Source organism: Mastigoproctus giganteus, chromosome 7 (assembly GCF_048544385.1).
Source record: "Mastigoproctus giganteus isolate SK-2022 chromosome 7, ASM4854438v1, whole genome shotgun sequence".
In the NCBI taxonomy this organism is placed as follows: Eukaryota; Metazoa; Arthropoda; class Arachnida; order Uropygi; family Thelyphonidae; genus Mastigoproctus; species Mastigoproctus giganteus.
In genome coordinates this window covers 18,858,470-18,872,930 of record NC_143581.1, presented here as the reverse complement: position 1 = coordinate 18,872,930, position 14,461 = coordinate 18,858,470, and the positions used below count along the sequence as shown (strand labels likewise).

Here is a 14,461-nt window from a genome sequence, read left to right as displayed (position 1 = left end):
AGTCGCGTAATTAGGCAGTAAGTTTCTGAGATTTTGTTTTTTAGAAAAAATCTTACAGAAGAGATTGCGTTGCACAGTTATCAAAGCACACCAAAAATTTGTAAATATGCATATCATCGCGATCTAGTGATAACAGATAAATATTAACATATGACGTCATATGACACGTGGTGCATGACGTTGCATAGTATTTATTTTTAACTGATAATTGCTTTCTGGGAAAAACAAATATGGAAAATATTGTATACAATGCAGGTGCACAAAAAAATAATTATTTCAGTGTTCTACTTTTTTTCTCTCTTTATAAGTTGCGCATAAAAATAATTAATAAAATTAATTAGTTGATGGTGAAATCGCCTCTTAGTGAACTTATCACTGATAGCATTCCGCTAAGAAAAGTAGGTCGTAATGTTACGCTTCGAATTTTAACAGCATTCTCAAGTTTAAATTATCCCATTTCATAAAATGATTTTATCAGAATAGAAGGAAAATTTCACAATATAAATTCTTTATTCTAACAACGTTGTTAAGTATTAAGTATTAGTCGTGTTATACCAGCATTATCTTAAAAAAAAAAATGAAAGAAAAAGTAAAAAATAAAAATGAATCGAGTAGAAAATCCCAGAAAGGTCATTGTCCCCATATTTTGTATTATTATCTCCTTCACATAATTATATCATTATCAGCAAAGCCTGCAAATAATACCCAGAAGTTTACGCCATGTCGAGCATGCTAATATGAATATCACATAGAAATTGGGGGTGATGGGGGGGGTTAGATATTCAGATAAATTGCCTTTCAATATACGCTTAATTCTTAGTACTTTTTTAAAGCGAAAAAAAAAAAAAATTGGAACTACATGTATATGAAGAAGTGCTATAGAAAATGAATAAACTGCGCATGCGCGTGAGAAAAAACGGTAACCAGTTCATCGATTCCAAAATTATTTTTCAAATATTTAAATAGGTTTCCAGTTTTATTTATAAATTACTAAATTTATAATTATTTATAATCATCAGTTATAAATTGTTTTCTATAATTATATTTTTAATTATGAATATAACGATTTATAACGATTCCATTGATCACGATATAATGATTTATAACGATTACAATTATAAAATATTTATTATTATACATATTTCATAATTAATTTTAATGGATATTTTAATAAAACAAATTTAAAAAGCAAAAATTTAATAAATAAAAAATAATAAATATATTTTACGGTAAATTATATATTTCTATTTCATGAAATCTGGAATGATTATAATATTTTTAGTGAGCTATATTATAATACCAGTAATAATAATTATGATAATATTTACATCAATGACGATAATGTAGTTTTTAATTTAATTAAACTATTTCTATTACGATTTATAATAATCAAAATAATTCATTATTCTTACTACCGAAGTACAAAGAAATACCAAACTATGGGAAATTATCGATTAATATGTCAGGAATGAAATCTCGACAACAAAACGCGTCATAAATTTAATTTTATGATTATTTTATTCAAAATAATCGAAAAAATTCGAAAAAATCGTCGTTTCAAAATTTTATTTTAATGAATATTTTAATAAAACAAATTTAAAAAGCAAAAATTTAATAAAGGAAATAAATATATTTTACGATAAATTATATATTTCCTAAATCAAGATCTGGTAAACACGACATAAATATAAACATAAAAATGGCGTTGATTGTGACTGTAATCCTTTCGTGGCGGTATAATTGTTAATTTATTAACTAAACTTGACATTAAACGGGGGAAGGGTAAGGGGAAGGAGAGAAAATACCAGTACGCGATCAAAATTTCCTGTTTACTTTATAACAGTCACGCTTCAATGTTAGGTGGCGTGCAATCATCGAATGAAGCGCAACCTATCGGAAAATTCAGCCAACAAATCCATAGCAGACGACAAAACGAATTGTTAGCGATTCTGTTGCTAAGCTACGACATAACGGCCAAACGTAATTACGATCTTCGTCTTTTTGCGCGATTTTAACGAAATCATTCCGATTAACTATTAATAATAATTAGTTTACGATAAGGTCAAGCTCGTAAGCGCAATTCGAACGCTATATTTACGACGGTTTCGAACGCTTGTAGTGCGTTAATGATTTTTGGCTGCGGGCTGCTCGCTACAAATACCGCATTACGTGTTCTCCGCTGGCGTACGGAAAAAGAAGTACGGGATGCGTGCATGCGGCGATATTTCGGAGGCTCGGCAGTAAAATATTTTACGGAAACTTACTTTTGAAGGGCTTCGGATTGGGTTGTTTACGACGGGACATTTGCAACGAGGGAGTCACCATTAGTCCGTCCGTCACGATGTTCGTCGCTACACACGGCACACTGTGTACAGCGTTGATAGCGACGGCCGATAAAGTTGCGCAGAAGCGGTGCGCCGTGCTAGGACTAGCCTCCTGCATGGCGGCACAAACAAACGCCAGCTTACGAGATCGTAAAACGCTGCTGATCGCAGCGTTGATAATGGGTTACGTCGGGCCAATGGAGGGCTTTCGTGATAAGAAGCGGCGATCGCATTGATAACCAATACGGCTTTGCGACAGCGTGCTCGGCTGAGAATGGCGGTAAAGCGATAACTTCCTTCTTCAGACACTTGTGTGTGCGTGTGTGTGTGTGTGTGTGTGTTGCCAGCTCCGGCCCAGGGAAAATGCTTTTGAAATGGTGAATGAGGCCACTGCGTGAGCAAAAAAAGTTAACGTTTAGACACTGCGTGAGCAAAAAAAGTTAACGTTTAGAGGAATGAGGAATGTTTTCATCGGGGGGCGGGGGGGATGTTTGGTTCTGGTACTGATTGCGGCGGATGCTTTAATTAATACGGGGTATCTTGCAAGGAGCCGATTCACCTGAACTTTCTATATTTCCAACTTTTCCTTACCCTCTCTCTCTCTCTCTCTCTCTCTCTCGTTTAACCTGGTTTTCCGTTGTGTCACTCATTTACCGCTTTCTTCCTCCGTTCGTTTTCCTTCTTTCTGTACATCCGTTGTTCATCTCTTTTCGGCCCTTTCGCTCATTTCCTCCTTTCTTTTTATTTCTGTTATTCTCGTTCTCTCTCTCTCTTTGTTAAATGAAATGAATGAACTAAATCTACGAAATAGTTTTCTTTTTTTCTCACTCTCTCTCTCTCTCCCTCTACATAACCCCCACTCTTTTTTGTTGTGCTTCTTTTCTCTCCCCTTCTTTCTTTTTGTCGTTGTCTTTTTTTCTATCATCTCGCTTTTTGTCGCCTTGGCTTTTGCCCTCTCTCTTCTCTTTTTTTTTTTTCTTACTTTATATTTGTTTTTCTCTTTCCTCTTTCTGTCTTTTTCTTCTTCTATTCTCTCTTTTTGTCACTGCCTTTTTCTTTCTTTTCCATCTTTCTATATTTCTGTTCTATCTCTCTCTTCTTCTCTTCTTTCTTTCTGTCTCTCTGCCTTTACCTCTCTTCTCTATTTCTGTCGGTCTATTATCTCTTTCTTCCCGCTTTGTTTCTATCTGTTTATTATCCCTCTTTTTTCTTTCTCTTTCTATCTCTTTGCCTTTCCCGCTCTTCTTCCTTTATTCTCTGTGTCCCTCTCTTTTCTTTCTCTCTGCCTTTCTTTCTCTTTTCTCTCTCTCTTTATATTTCTGTCTCTTTTTCGTCCCTCTTTCTCTCTGCCTGCCTTTTCCTCTCTTCTCTCTTTCTGCTTTTCCTACCTTTTCTGTCTTTGTTTGTATATTATCTGCCTTTTCCTTTCTTCCCTGTCTTTCTCTCTTTTCTTTCTTTCTATCTTTTCGTTTCTGTTTCTCTGCCTTTTCCTTTCTTCTCTCTGCCTTTCCTTCTCCTCTTCCTTGTATTTCTCTGTTTTCTTTCGGTCTGTCTTTGTTTCTCTGAATTCTTTTTTTCTGTCTCTTTTCGTCCCTCTTTCTCTCTGCCTACCTTTTTCTCTCTTACTGTTTCTCTGCCTTTTCCTCTCTTCTGTGTTTTTGTCTATTATCTCTCTCTTCTCTACTCTCTTTGCCTCTCTGCCTTTTTCTCTCTTCCTTTCTTCCCTGTCCCTCTCTCTTTTCTTTCTGTCTGTCTTTTTTTCTCTCTTCTTTTCTTTCTTTCTATCTCTCTCTGTCTTTATCTCTTTACGTCCCTGTTTCTCTGCCTTTTCCTCTTTGCTCTGTTTCTGTCTATTTGTCATCTTTCTTTTCTTCCTTCTGTGTTTCTGCCTTTTCTTCTTTTCAGTGTTTCTATCTGTTTGTTATCTCTCTCTCTCTCTCTCTCTCTCTCTCTCTCTCTCTCTCTCTCTCTCTCTCTCTCTCTCTTCCTCCCTATCCTGCTCTCTTCTCTTCTTTTTGTCTGTGTGTCTGTCTTTCTTTTTTATTTGACTTTACCTCCCTTTTCTTCTCTCTCTGTCTCCATGTCTCTTTGTATTCTTTCATCTCTGTGTTCTTGTCTTTTTTCGGTTTACCTTAGCATCACCCTCTCTTCATTTTCCAACCATCCTCTATCCCACATTCTGTTCATCTCTCCCGTTTATAAACCAATTTTGCTCTCATATCTTTGTGACGTTCAGGATGCTACTGAAAAGTTTGCAAACTATAAAAAAAGAAACGTATTACTGGCTATTCTTTGACATCCCCCTCAGTTAATCAGGGGATGACCAGCGATGTTTCCAAGACCACAATCCAACGAACCCTCCTCTTCATGGGCAACCAGAGCAGGCCCCGATCATGGGTACCTTGACCAGCCACCCATCGCTAACGACACCTAAAGTTTGCAACTGAATGGCATCACTGGACCATTGACGACTGGAAAAAAAAGTAACCTTTTCTTATGAATCCCGTTTCCTGCTAATACGTGTGGAACGGTAGATGGAGGGTAAGGCAAACTGTGGAGAAGAACCAGTCCGATATCCTGGTCAAACAGAAACAGCCAGGAGGTGGCAGTGTTTTCGTGTGTGAATATTTTCATTGGAATCTCTTGGAACCCTCATATCCCTAGATCGCACTCTGAATACTAAAAACTACCCGTCCATTGAGGTTGATCAGGTACATCCCTTCATGGCCATGTCTTCTCGGTTAGCACAGGAATGTTCCAGCAGGTGAATGCGCCCTACCGGCTACTGGACTGGGTATATATCTTTAACTTTGAATTCGTTTCTGGATCATGGTCATAAACTCATCTTCTGAACGATCTTTGTAAAAGAATGTCAAGTCATCCTGAAAATAATCTTAAAGATCACGACGTTGTTCTTTGAAATCCTCCACTGTAGAAAAACAAAGATCACGAAGGATACCCAAAATGATATTACTGAGGTCCATCAACCACTCCTCCTATGCAAGATTAATTTAAGGAATCTCATAGTGCAGTATGAGCCAGGATAGACTTTTCAAATACACTGAATGACCACTTTATGAGTTGGTCTCCCTTTGTTCCTCAAAACAGCCAGGATTCGTCTAGTGAGGCCATCGCAATAGGATGAATTATGTGCAATTCTGGCTTTGTAACATGGCAGACCAAGGCGCCGCGTCACTTAAAAAAAAATCATTCTCCTTTGAAAGTTTGATTTTTGCCAATCAACTAGTCCACCTTCTGATATTCTTCAACTACAGCTACCGATGACGTATTCATCTGCAACTGGATTGGCTGAGTTGAGTCATATCATTAGCTTTTCATATCTTGTTATTCGAGACCCAACCCGTGCTTGAAATATCCACGAGAAGAAAATAAATGGAATTTTATCAAGATATACGTTATCAGGGTGGTCAATTAGAGATCTTGTTTTTTCCTTTAGCACCAATGGGTACACATGCGCGCGCACAGACACACGCACGCACGCACACACACACGTATATAATAACTACGTATCCGTTTATTTATATCTGATGACCTGTCCTTAATTGGAAATGCATTTCATTATGTAGGCTACCACAGAACTGGTCTCTTTCAAAATATCACATGAGAAAACTTGTCCTCATCAGAGCATTTGTACAACATGTGATCCTCCCAAGGAGAACCAGTGATTTCATATTTTTTTCTGCCCCCCTTCCTTTTGCTTTTTCTTTCTATTGCTGTGATTTACGCAATGGACTCATAGCAACTACACCGGTGAATTTTAAACTCGTCCATACTGTTGGAACATTTTAAGGTTTAATGATTCGATTTACGATTTTTTTTGAACCCTACTGTATACATGTAAATACGCTAATTACATATGTACCAGGTGTGATCAAAAAGTAATGTTGCTTATGCCCTGAATGAGATGGATCGTCCTGCTGTTACTCCCTTTATGGTCAAAAGCGTACATGATTTGTGAGCTGGCTCGTTGTCGTGGTGAAAAATCCGTTCATTGCCCAAACAACGGTTTCAGACTGTATCAGATATTCATTTATTGATTTATTAGGAGCAAAACAAAGAGAAAACTTAAATATAATTTTAATTTAGCCTCAGCCCATTTAAAGTTCTAAGCAATTGCTTCTAGGTTATTATGGAGGCTCTTTGGCATCATGCCGGTGGTTGACATGGTGATCGGGATGGTCATTGCTTGTTCCATGGCCACATTTCTTTGACTTCCTGTCTTAGATCTATGCACTTCGGGATCTTTTTCTTGTAGGTTTGCTGGAGGTTGCTGGTGTCGGGCACCGCTACATCTATCATGAAACCTTCGGTCTCTGGAAGAGCGTTTGTGAGCCTGCGTTGGAACCAGTCTTATCTATAGATTCTTGAAGGAACTAATTGTAGTCTTCCATGGAGTGCCTTCTCTGCCCATCTTTCTATCTTTGTTTCTTTGTCTGTGTGTATGCTTGGGATCTCCTTGTTAAAGTTGTGTGTTCGGTGCCGTTTCTTTATCTTTCTTATGGCTTGGTATATTAGTGCAGTGTTTTCCAGGAAGTAATCCCGCAGGATCTTGATTGCCTTCTTTTCTTTGTTCAGTGAGGTTAGTCAATCCCCTTCCTCCCTTTTTCCCGTCTATGGTCAGTCTCTCGATGGTTGACTTGGGGTGGTGTTAGCAGCTCTTCGTCATCATTATCGTGGTCGATCCCATATATCCTCCATTCCGCTTTGATTTTTAGCAGTTTTTCAATCCCTGATGGCATTTCTCGGTCAGGCGGGCCTTGATCTCCTTGTGTTCTAATTGATGAGTCTGTATCATCCACAGATATCTGTAGATCTCTCCTTTTGTCATGGCTTCAATCTCTTCACCGATCTTCAGCTGGTAGTTTTGTCCAGTTGGATGTTCTTGATGCAATCTGTGGATCTTGAATTTGTCTAGGCCAAATTTTATCCTGATGTCAGTGATGAACTCTTGAGCTTTGCTTTCAGCAAGCTTCTTTTGTTTTTTTAATGAAATGAAACCCCCTAAACACGAGAGGTATTAGAACCTATAGTACTTTGTACCGTGCATGGGTTGGAGGTTGAGAAGGCGAAAGAAGATATTTGTTGATATTGGATTTGAACTTCTGTAGACTGTAATTTTCAGGAAATACGTATGAAGGAAGGTTGTTCCAGAGAACGACAGTTGAATGAATAAATGAGGAAGATGAAAAGTTGGTTTTGTGAGTTTGAAGTTGGACAGTAAATGGATGTTGGCTGATGGCGACACGTGTTCGAACTACTTTGAAAGAGAGAGCGGGAATTATAGAAGCCAATTCAGAAGAACAGTGCCCATGGAAGAATCTGTAGAAGAGGCATGCAGCAGAAACAGTGCGTCTATGAGAAAGCGAGTGGAGAGACTCTGTTAGAGATGAATCATTAATTAACCTAACTGCCCTCTTCTGAATGGAATCAAGAAGCCTGAGAGAGGTTTTGGGGGCACCATCCCAGATGTGGGAACAATATTCCATGGCAGGTTGGATTTGCGATTTATAAAGAGTGAGCAGCTGTCTGGAAGAAAAGTAACGCCGAGAGCGAAAGAGAAAACCAAGTTTTTTTATATGCAGAGGAAACAATATTTGTAATGTGCTTGTGCCAAGAGAGATTAGAAGTCAGGGTAATCCCCAAAAGAGATATATCACCTTGCCTAGAAATCGGAGTGTCACTAAAGATAAGCATAGGAGCAGAAGAATCCTTTTTGCGAGATATAAGACAAGACAGTTTTAGAAGGGTTGAAATCAACTAAGTTGTCTTTGCTCCACTGGAGAATTACCTGGAAATCGGCATTTAAGGAATTGGTAGCGAATATTCAAGAAATTGAAGCCGATTGACCAGTGCAAGGTTTTTCAAAATGGAAAGTGAAATGCAATGTGCTATCATCGGCAAAACTATGGATAGGATTTCCAGTCAATGGAAGAAGATCATTAATATACAGAGTGAGCAGCTGTTTGGAAGAAAAAGGACATTGTTGAGATTGGAACTGAGAGCACATATGTTTATCAAATGAAAGAAGAAATGTTTGTGAGGGAAAGAACTGAACCGTGGTGGACACTGACGTTAGTTGAGAAGTTAGAAGACAGAGAGCCATCTACCATCACCCTCAGTGAACGATCAGAGAGAAAACTGGATAACCAATTACTTAAAACAGTTGGCAAACCATAAGATGGAAGCTTGTTTAGAAGACCTTTATGCCAAACACGATCAAAAGCCTTTCAGATGTCAACAGCAACTGTTTGTGTTTCATCGAAAATTCTCATTGAATTTGTCAATGAATGTGTAACATAAGCCAGAATATCACCAGTGGATCGACACTGACGGAATCCATACTGGCGATCGTTGATCAGACGGAAGGTTTCTAGGTAGTTTAAGAGTTGGCGGTTAAGTGATTTCTCCATTACTGTAGAAGTAATTGCAATGGAACGATAACTGGATGGGAGGGATCTGTCAGCCTTTTTAGGAACTGACAGAACATGAGCCAATTTCCAAGCAGAAGGAATAAGAAACTGAAAAAAAGGGCAGCAAAGGACAAGAGTAAGTTCAACAGCACAGGTTTTGAGAACAAGAAGAGAAATACCATCAGGACCTGGAGCTTTCTTAGCATCAAGATTCGTCAAAATACTTCTGACATCCTTTTGCCGGAAGACCACAGGAGGCATTGAATAGAACGTGTTGGGAATGGTGGGAGGTGTTTTACCAAGATCATTAATACATGAGTTGGAAGAAAAATGGGATGCTAGCAGGTCAGATTTATCCTTGGCCGAAATGACAACAGTGCCATCTGGTTTTGACAAAGGTGGGAGCAGAGAATGGCAAAAGTTGCGGCCGATAGCTTTGGCAAGAGACCAGAATGCTCGGCTACCATTAGGGCAAGAAGCAAGTTTTCTGCTCTTAATCTGTTCAAAATCTAGTTTGGACTGATTAATAACTGCTTTACAATTGTTGCGAGCTTTGGTGTAGGCAGAAAATGAAACTGAAGAATTGGAAACAAGCCAATTATGATATGCAACATTCTTCTCTTGAACAGCCTTAGCACATTTATTGGAAAACCAAGGTTTAGATAAAGGACGAGATTTTAAAGTGGAGTGTGGAATAAAGGATTCCATTCCTACAAGAATAATTTTACTGACACGATCTGAGCAAACGTTGATATCAGAAGTTTTGAAACAGTAATCCAACCATGGAAAAGAAGAAAAGAAATCTTGCAGGTCATCCCATTTTGCATTCTTGTAATGCCAGACAACACGTGGTTGGGAATAGCCATGAGATAAAGGCTCCATTGGAGAAGAGACAATCACCAAGTTGTGATCTGCAGTGCCTAAAGACCTCTCACTTTGACCGTGTATACTTGGAAGGGTTGTTTGTGAGAAAAAGATCAAGCGTGTTGGCTGTATGATTAGGATTGTCCGGTATTCTTGTAGGTAAATGAACAATCCGTGCAAGATCATTAATAATTGCAAAAGCCTCAGCATCTCGACCAGCTGGGTCTGCGTGACTAGAGAATTGAAGCCAGCTGGAGTTGTGAACATTAATATCACCATGGAAAATTACCTCCGTGTTAGGAAAGTTGGGCTGGAGAAAGTCAAGTTGCAAAGAGAGGAAGTCAAAGAGCTCCAGGTGATTAGTGGAGTTGGGAGAACGGTAGAGACAACAGACGAATTTGACACAATGAGGTAGAGAGATTTTAAGCCAGAGAAGATCAAAGAGAGGAGATTCCAAATTGTCAAGTCTCTGACAGGGAATATTGGAACGGACGTATGCACAAGTACCACCTTTCAGGCGAAAGGAATCATACAGCGAATAATTTGGACAACTGAGATGAGCAGTGGTTGAGTTAACTGATAACCGAGATTCTGTCAGAAAAAAGTGCATGGGGTTTGGCAGACTGCAAGTGGAAAGGACATTGTTGAGATTGGAACTGAAACCACATATATTTATCAAATGAAAGAAGAAATGTTTGGGAGGTTTAGATCTTTTCACAGATAAGCTTACTCTATTAATCTCTTTTGCTCTATTCTGAGTCTCCGATGGTATTTTTCGATTAGGCAGGCGTTGAACTCCTTGTGCTCCATTATTATTATTATTATTATTATTATTATTATTATTATTATCAAAGCAATGTTGCATCTGCATGATTGGAACAAATATTGTCCAAAGTGGCATCTTTATTATGACGTAATTTGGTTATACTAGTCACGTGATTCGTCTCTTACCAATACTCTACAAATTTTTTAAATAAGAAAAGAAAAAAATTACTCTTACTTCGCAAATGGGTGATTATTTCATAAAAAACAATTTCAAATGAAATTTAAATTTATTATTATTATTTTATTAATATGTTATATATTAAAATACCTAAATTGAAATATTGATATTTATTAAAAACAACTTTCTTTTATCTCGTTGGAAACTGCCGAATTATCAGGCGAAATGATTGGCTGAAAGAGTGATCACATGACTCAATGTCATTTTCCTGAATCAATGATTTTGCAGTCCATAATTTTAATTTTTTGTCTAAAGTAAAGAATTATTTCCTTAAAAAAAATTTTGTAAATGATATTGAAACTTCTTTTATTTTATTAATCTTTTACTTACGAAAATAGATAAGTTGAGAACGTGATATTTCTTTAAACACCTCTTTCTTTTAAGTAGCTTATAATTGGGATCACATGACATATGATACGTGCGATCATTGGTAGCCAATTCAATCACGTGACTACACATCAGTTGCTGAATCCATGATTTTGTACTACACAAGTAAGGCTGTTAATTCTCAACTGTATAACTATTCAAAAAAAAATTGTGAATGAAAATTTAGCTTATTTTTTCTTATTAATTTCTTACTTATTAAATTACTTAATTTAAACCTGATATATATTTATTATCTTATTAAAAAAACGGATATGAGTAGAGAGATCACGTGACTGGACTTGGATACTAAATTCAAGATTTTACATTTTCATAAGTATCAATGTCTTCTCAAGATCATCCATTAATCATTCTTCTCCTGAACATAATAATTCTCCTACACTTTATTACTACGTAGGAGGAAAGCCGAGCCAACGTACTATTTTTAACCTTATAAGGAAGTTTTTAGGCGTAAATATTTGGGTTAATCCTTTCTTTTCAAGAATAAACTGAAAAAATTTATTCAATCGTGAATAATGAACATTCTGAATCTCCTAATCCTCACACTAATCCCTCCATAATTATCCAAAGCCACATGCTCGCGAATAAAAGTAGCTGTGATTTGTGTTAAATAAACCGTACAACCACGGGTGAGTTATGAACTAAAGCAGTAAAATCTCCTTCAAATCCCCCCCCACCACCGACCGAGAATCTAAATCACGTGACGACCCCTGAAATAATTTCTCTACTCAAGATTAATATTAGTTGGATAATAGCACTACAAACGAAAAATATTAATCTATTATACTTTAGCCTCCATTCCAGGCACTGATCCCCTACAGCGCTCAAAATAACTCCTACCCCTTCCTCCCCTTTTTTTTATTTTTTCGCTCATTCTCTCTTTCTCTCTGATACCGATACCCGACCGTATCAACAGCTAATTATACTGCCTACGACTGCGTATTCTTTCCTTGCCACTACCTTTCGCTTCCCTCCCCTCGCCCCCTAACTTCATTATGATCAGAATTATAATTAACGCTCTTATCTGATTAGTAATTAACTCTGCTACGCCAGCAGCGCCTCCCAGCGTCAGAAATGTGATTTACGTTATTTCTTTGACCGCGATGAAGCCACTTGTGATCTTTTATCTGGGCATTAGTATTAGTCGGTGCGTAGTCCTGCCGAGACTAAGGCCATTGACAACCCTACGACACTGCGGAGGTCAATAACATACGGACAACTATAAAATGGCGAGCACACACTCATTTCTCTTGTTTTGGACACATTTATCGAGACTCATTGTCATTGCTGGTTTTATCAGAGCCACCATCACGCAGGCTATACTGCAGATCCCTTATCGCAGGGATGTGGAGGGTTGACTAAGTTTCGGGGTTGTGGGACAATCTCATAAGGAAACAGGTTCACTGGCTGGGCGTTTCCCTGTTTGATCGCACGGTGGAGATAAGATTTTTTCGGCTTATCTGGTACTGTTGGAGAAGGCTGTCCTTCGTACAAAATCCGGTTTCGGATCGGATTTTTTTTTCCGAAGAGGGCGACAGTGTCGTATGTCTTCGCGCCAGGCTGAGCGTACAGAGTCAATTGCAGTCGCATTTTAAATAAATGAACAAAAATTTACATGAATCGGTCTCAGGTGAGGGTTGTTTGATTTTGGTACCAGAAACTTCGGTTTTTCGTCCAACAACGCAAACCGACAGAAGAATAAACTCAAATTACAAACATAATATACTGAGTCCTCATTACCTTAGTTGCTTTGGCGCTTATGTTGAATAGCTTGGAAATGATATGCAGTCAGCATCAAGATTCTGGATTATGTTGAGTATTTGATTTAGGATTAAGAGAGGATATGCTATATGTTGTGATTATTTTTGTGTTTTTAGCGTTGACAAACACAGAAAGTTCTTGAAACTACTTGGGGATTGATTGAGAAGAAACAGTCTAAAATTATTTAGTAATAATAATTATTATTGAAAAACTATAAGGTGGACATTTCAGCTCGGTTTATGGATTTGTTTCAATTGTGTTGACGCCTTTCTCCCACTTGAGGAAGATCCCCAGTTCCACTCTACAAGGAACTGTACATCCAAAATGTGCTTTCAATTTATGGGGGGGAAGGATCCACCCTTAATTTTGTCTCTAAAATCTCTTCTCAATGGAGAACATGTCCTCCTTGATCATCTAGGTGGAAACAGCATTTTTTTCGAGTTTTTAATTTCTAAAAGTGCTAAAGGACTTTATAACCTCCCTATACATAAAGATTTAAACGGTGGAGAAAGCCATTTGCTTCGAAAAATTAATTACCTACTTGGGAACTGGAAGCAACGATTACTATCAATTAAACTTTACTACAGAGAACAAATTACTGACATATCAGTAGCATTTACTTTAAATACCGTTTTATGTCCTCATTCAATGACAGATTGTTATAAAGATTAATTTTTATCGCGCACTTAAACTCTAGCCTTTATTTCCTTTAATCAATCTGAACCTGGAAAATAATAGACAGAGAATAGAACAATTAAATAAACCCTTATGGAGCCGTAAATATTTTCCCAAGAAACGCCTCTCCAGTTTGCACGACCGAGGTCTGGTATTGCCTAAGTTGTCCACCCTTAAATCATTGTGTAGCCTTAGGACTTCTTGTTTAATTATCAAGGAAATGTCTTTAAGATCTATCATTTCTTTCCTTCTGATGTTCGAGATAACAACGTCCCCAACCTTGTAGAAGTTAATAAAAACGATTACCACTACGGTTTATACATTTATAAAGGCGTGTCTACAATTAATTAACTTCAATACCAGCTGCAGGATTTTGTAGACCTTTAATGATTGAATATTCACAAAAATAAGTTCGAAAATCTGATTTATACCGTTAAAATGGTAGTTTGAACCAATTTGTATTCGACTCATACAACGTTTCAATTTCATAAACAACGTAATGTGTTATGTTGAAATTATTTGAAATAAAAGTTTCATAACGTAATATTTCAACATAATCTCGACATTTTTCCTTTGTGTACATAAACTCTTCAAGGACATCTTATTTATTTATGAATGAATCACTGCTGGTACTATTATGAATGAACCAAAACTGGTATAAACAATTTGAAAATATAAATAAATAATTAAAGTACTCTCCTATGTGTTCAGCTGTAATTTAATTTCAGCTCTAATATATTATATGGCATTAATTAATTAATATTATATATTTTTTATTTATTTTAAAAGTATTTAATCACATAATTAGCCGAAATTTCAAATGTACGCATGCGCACATTTGAATTTTTTATTAAATTTTTTTAAAAGATTACATAGAATAAGTACTTCATTAAGAAAATATGAAATATCAGTATATTCTCAAACAGAAAAAAAAGAAAAAAAGAAAAAAAAGAAAGTATCCATAAATTAAAACAAACTAGAAAATAATTTAAAACAAAAAAAAATCCTGTTAAGCCAAA

The 14,461-nt window shown here is 37.0% G+C and overlaps 1 protein-coding gene across 2 annotated transcripts in view; it reads right to left on the bottom strand.

The window, feature by feature from the left end:
- LOC150082609 (zinc finger protein ush-like) overlaps positions 1–2,356 on the bottom strand; it is a 58,392-nt gene extending 56,036 nt beyond the window's left edge. For both annotated transcript variants that reach the window (XM_090377542.1, XM_090377544.1), the window contains exon 1: positions 2,265–2,356. In XM_090377542.1, coding sequence (XP_090233668.1) covers positions 2,265–2,325 — 61 coding nt within the window. In that variant the 5' untranslated portion in view covers positions 2,326–2,356. The remainder of the gene's footprint in view (positions 1–2,264) is intronic.
- Positions 2,357–14,461: the final 12,105 nt, after the last annotated feature.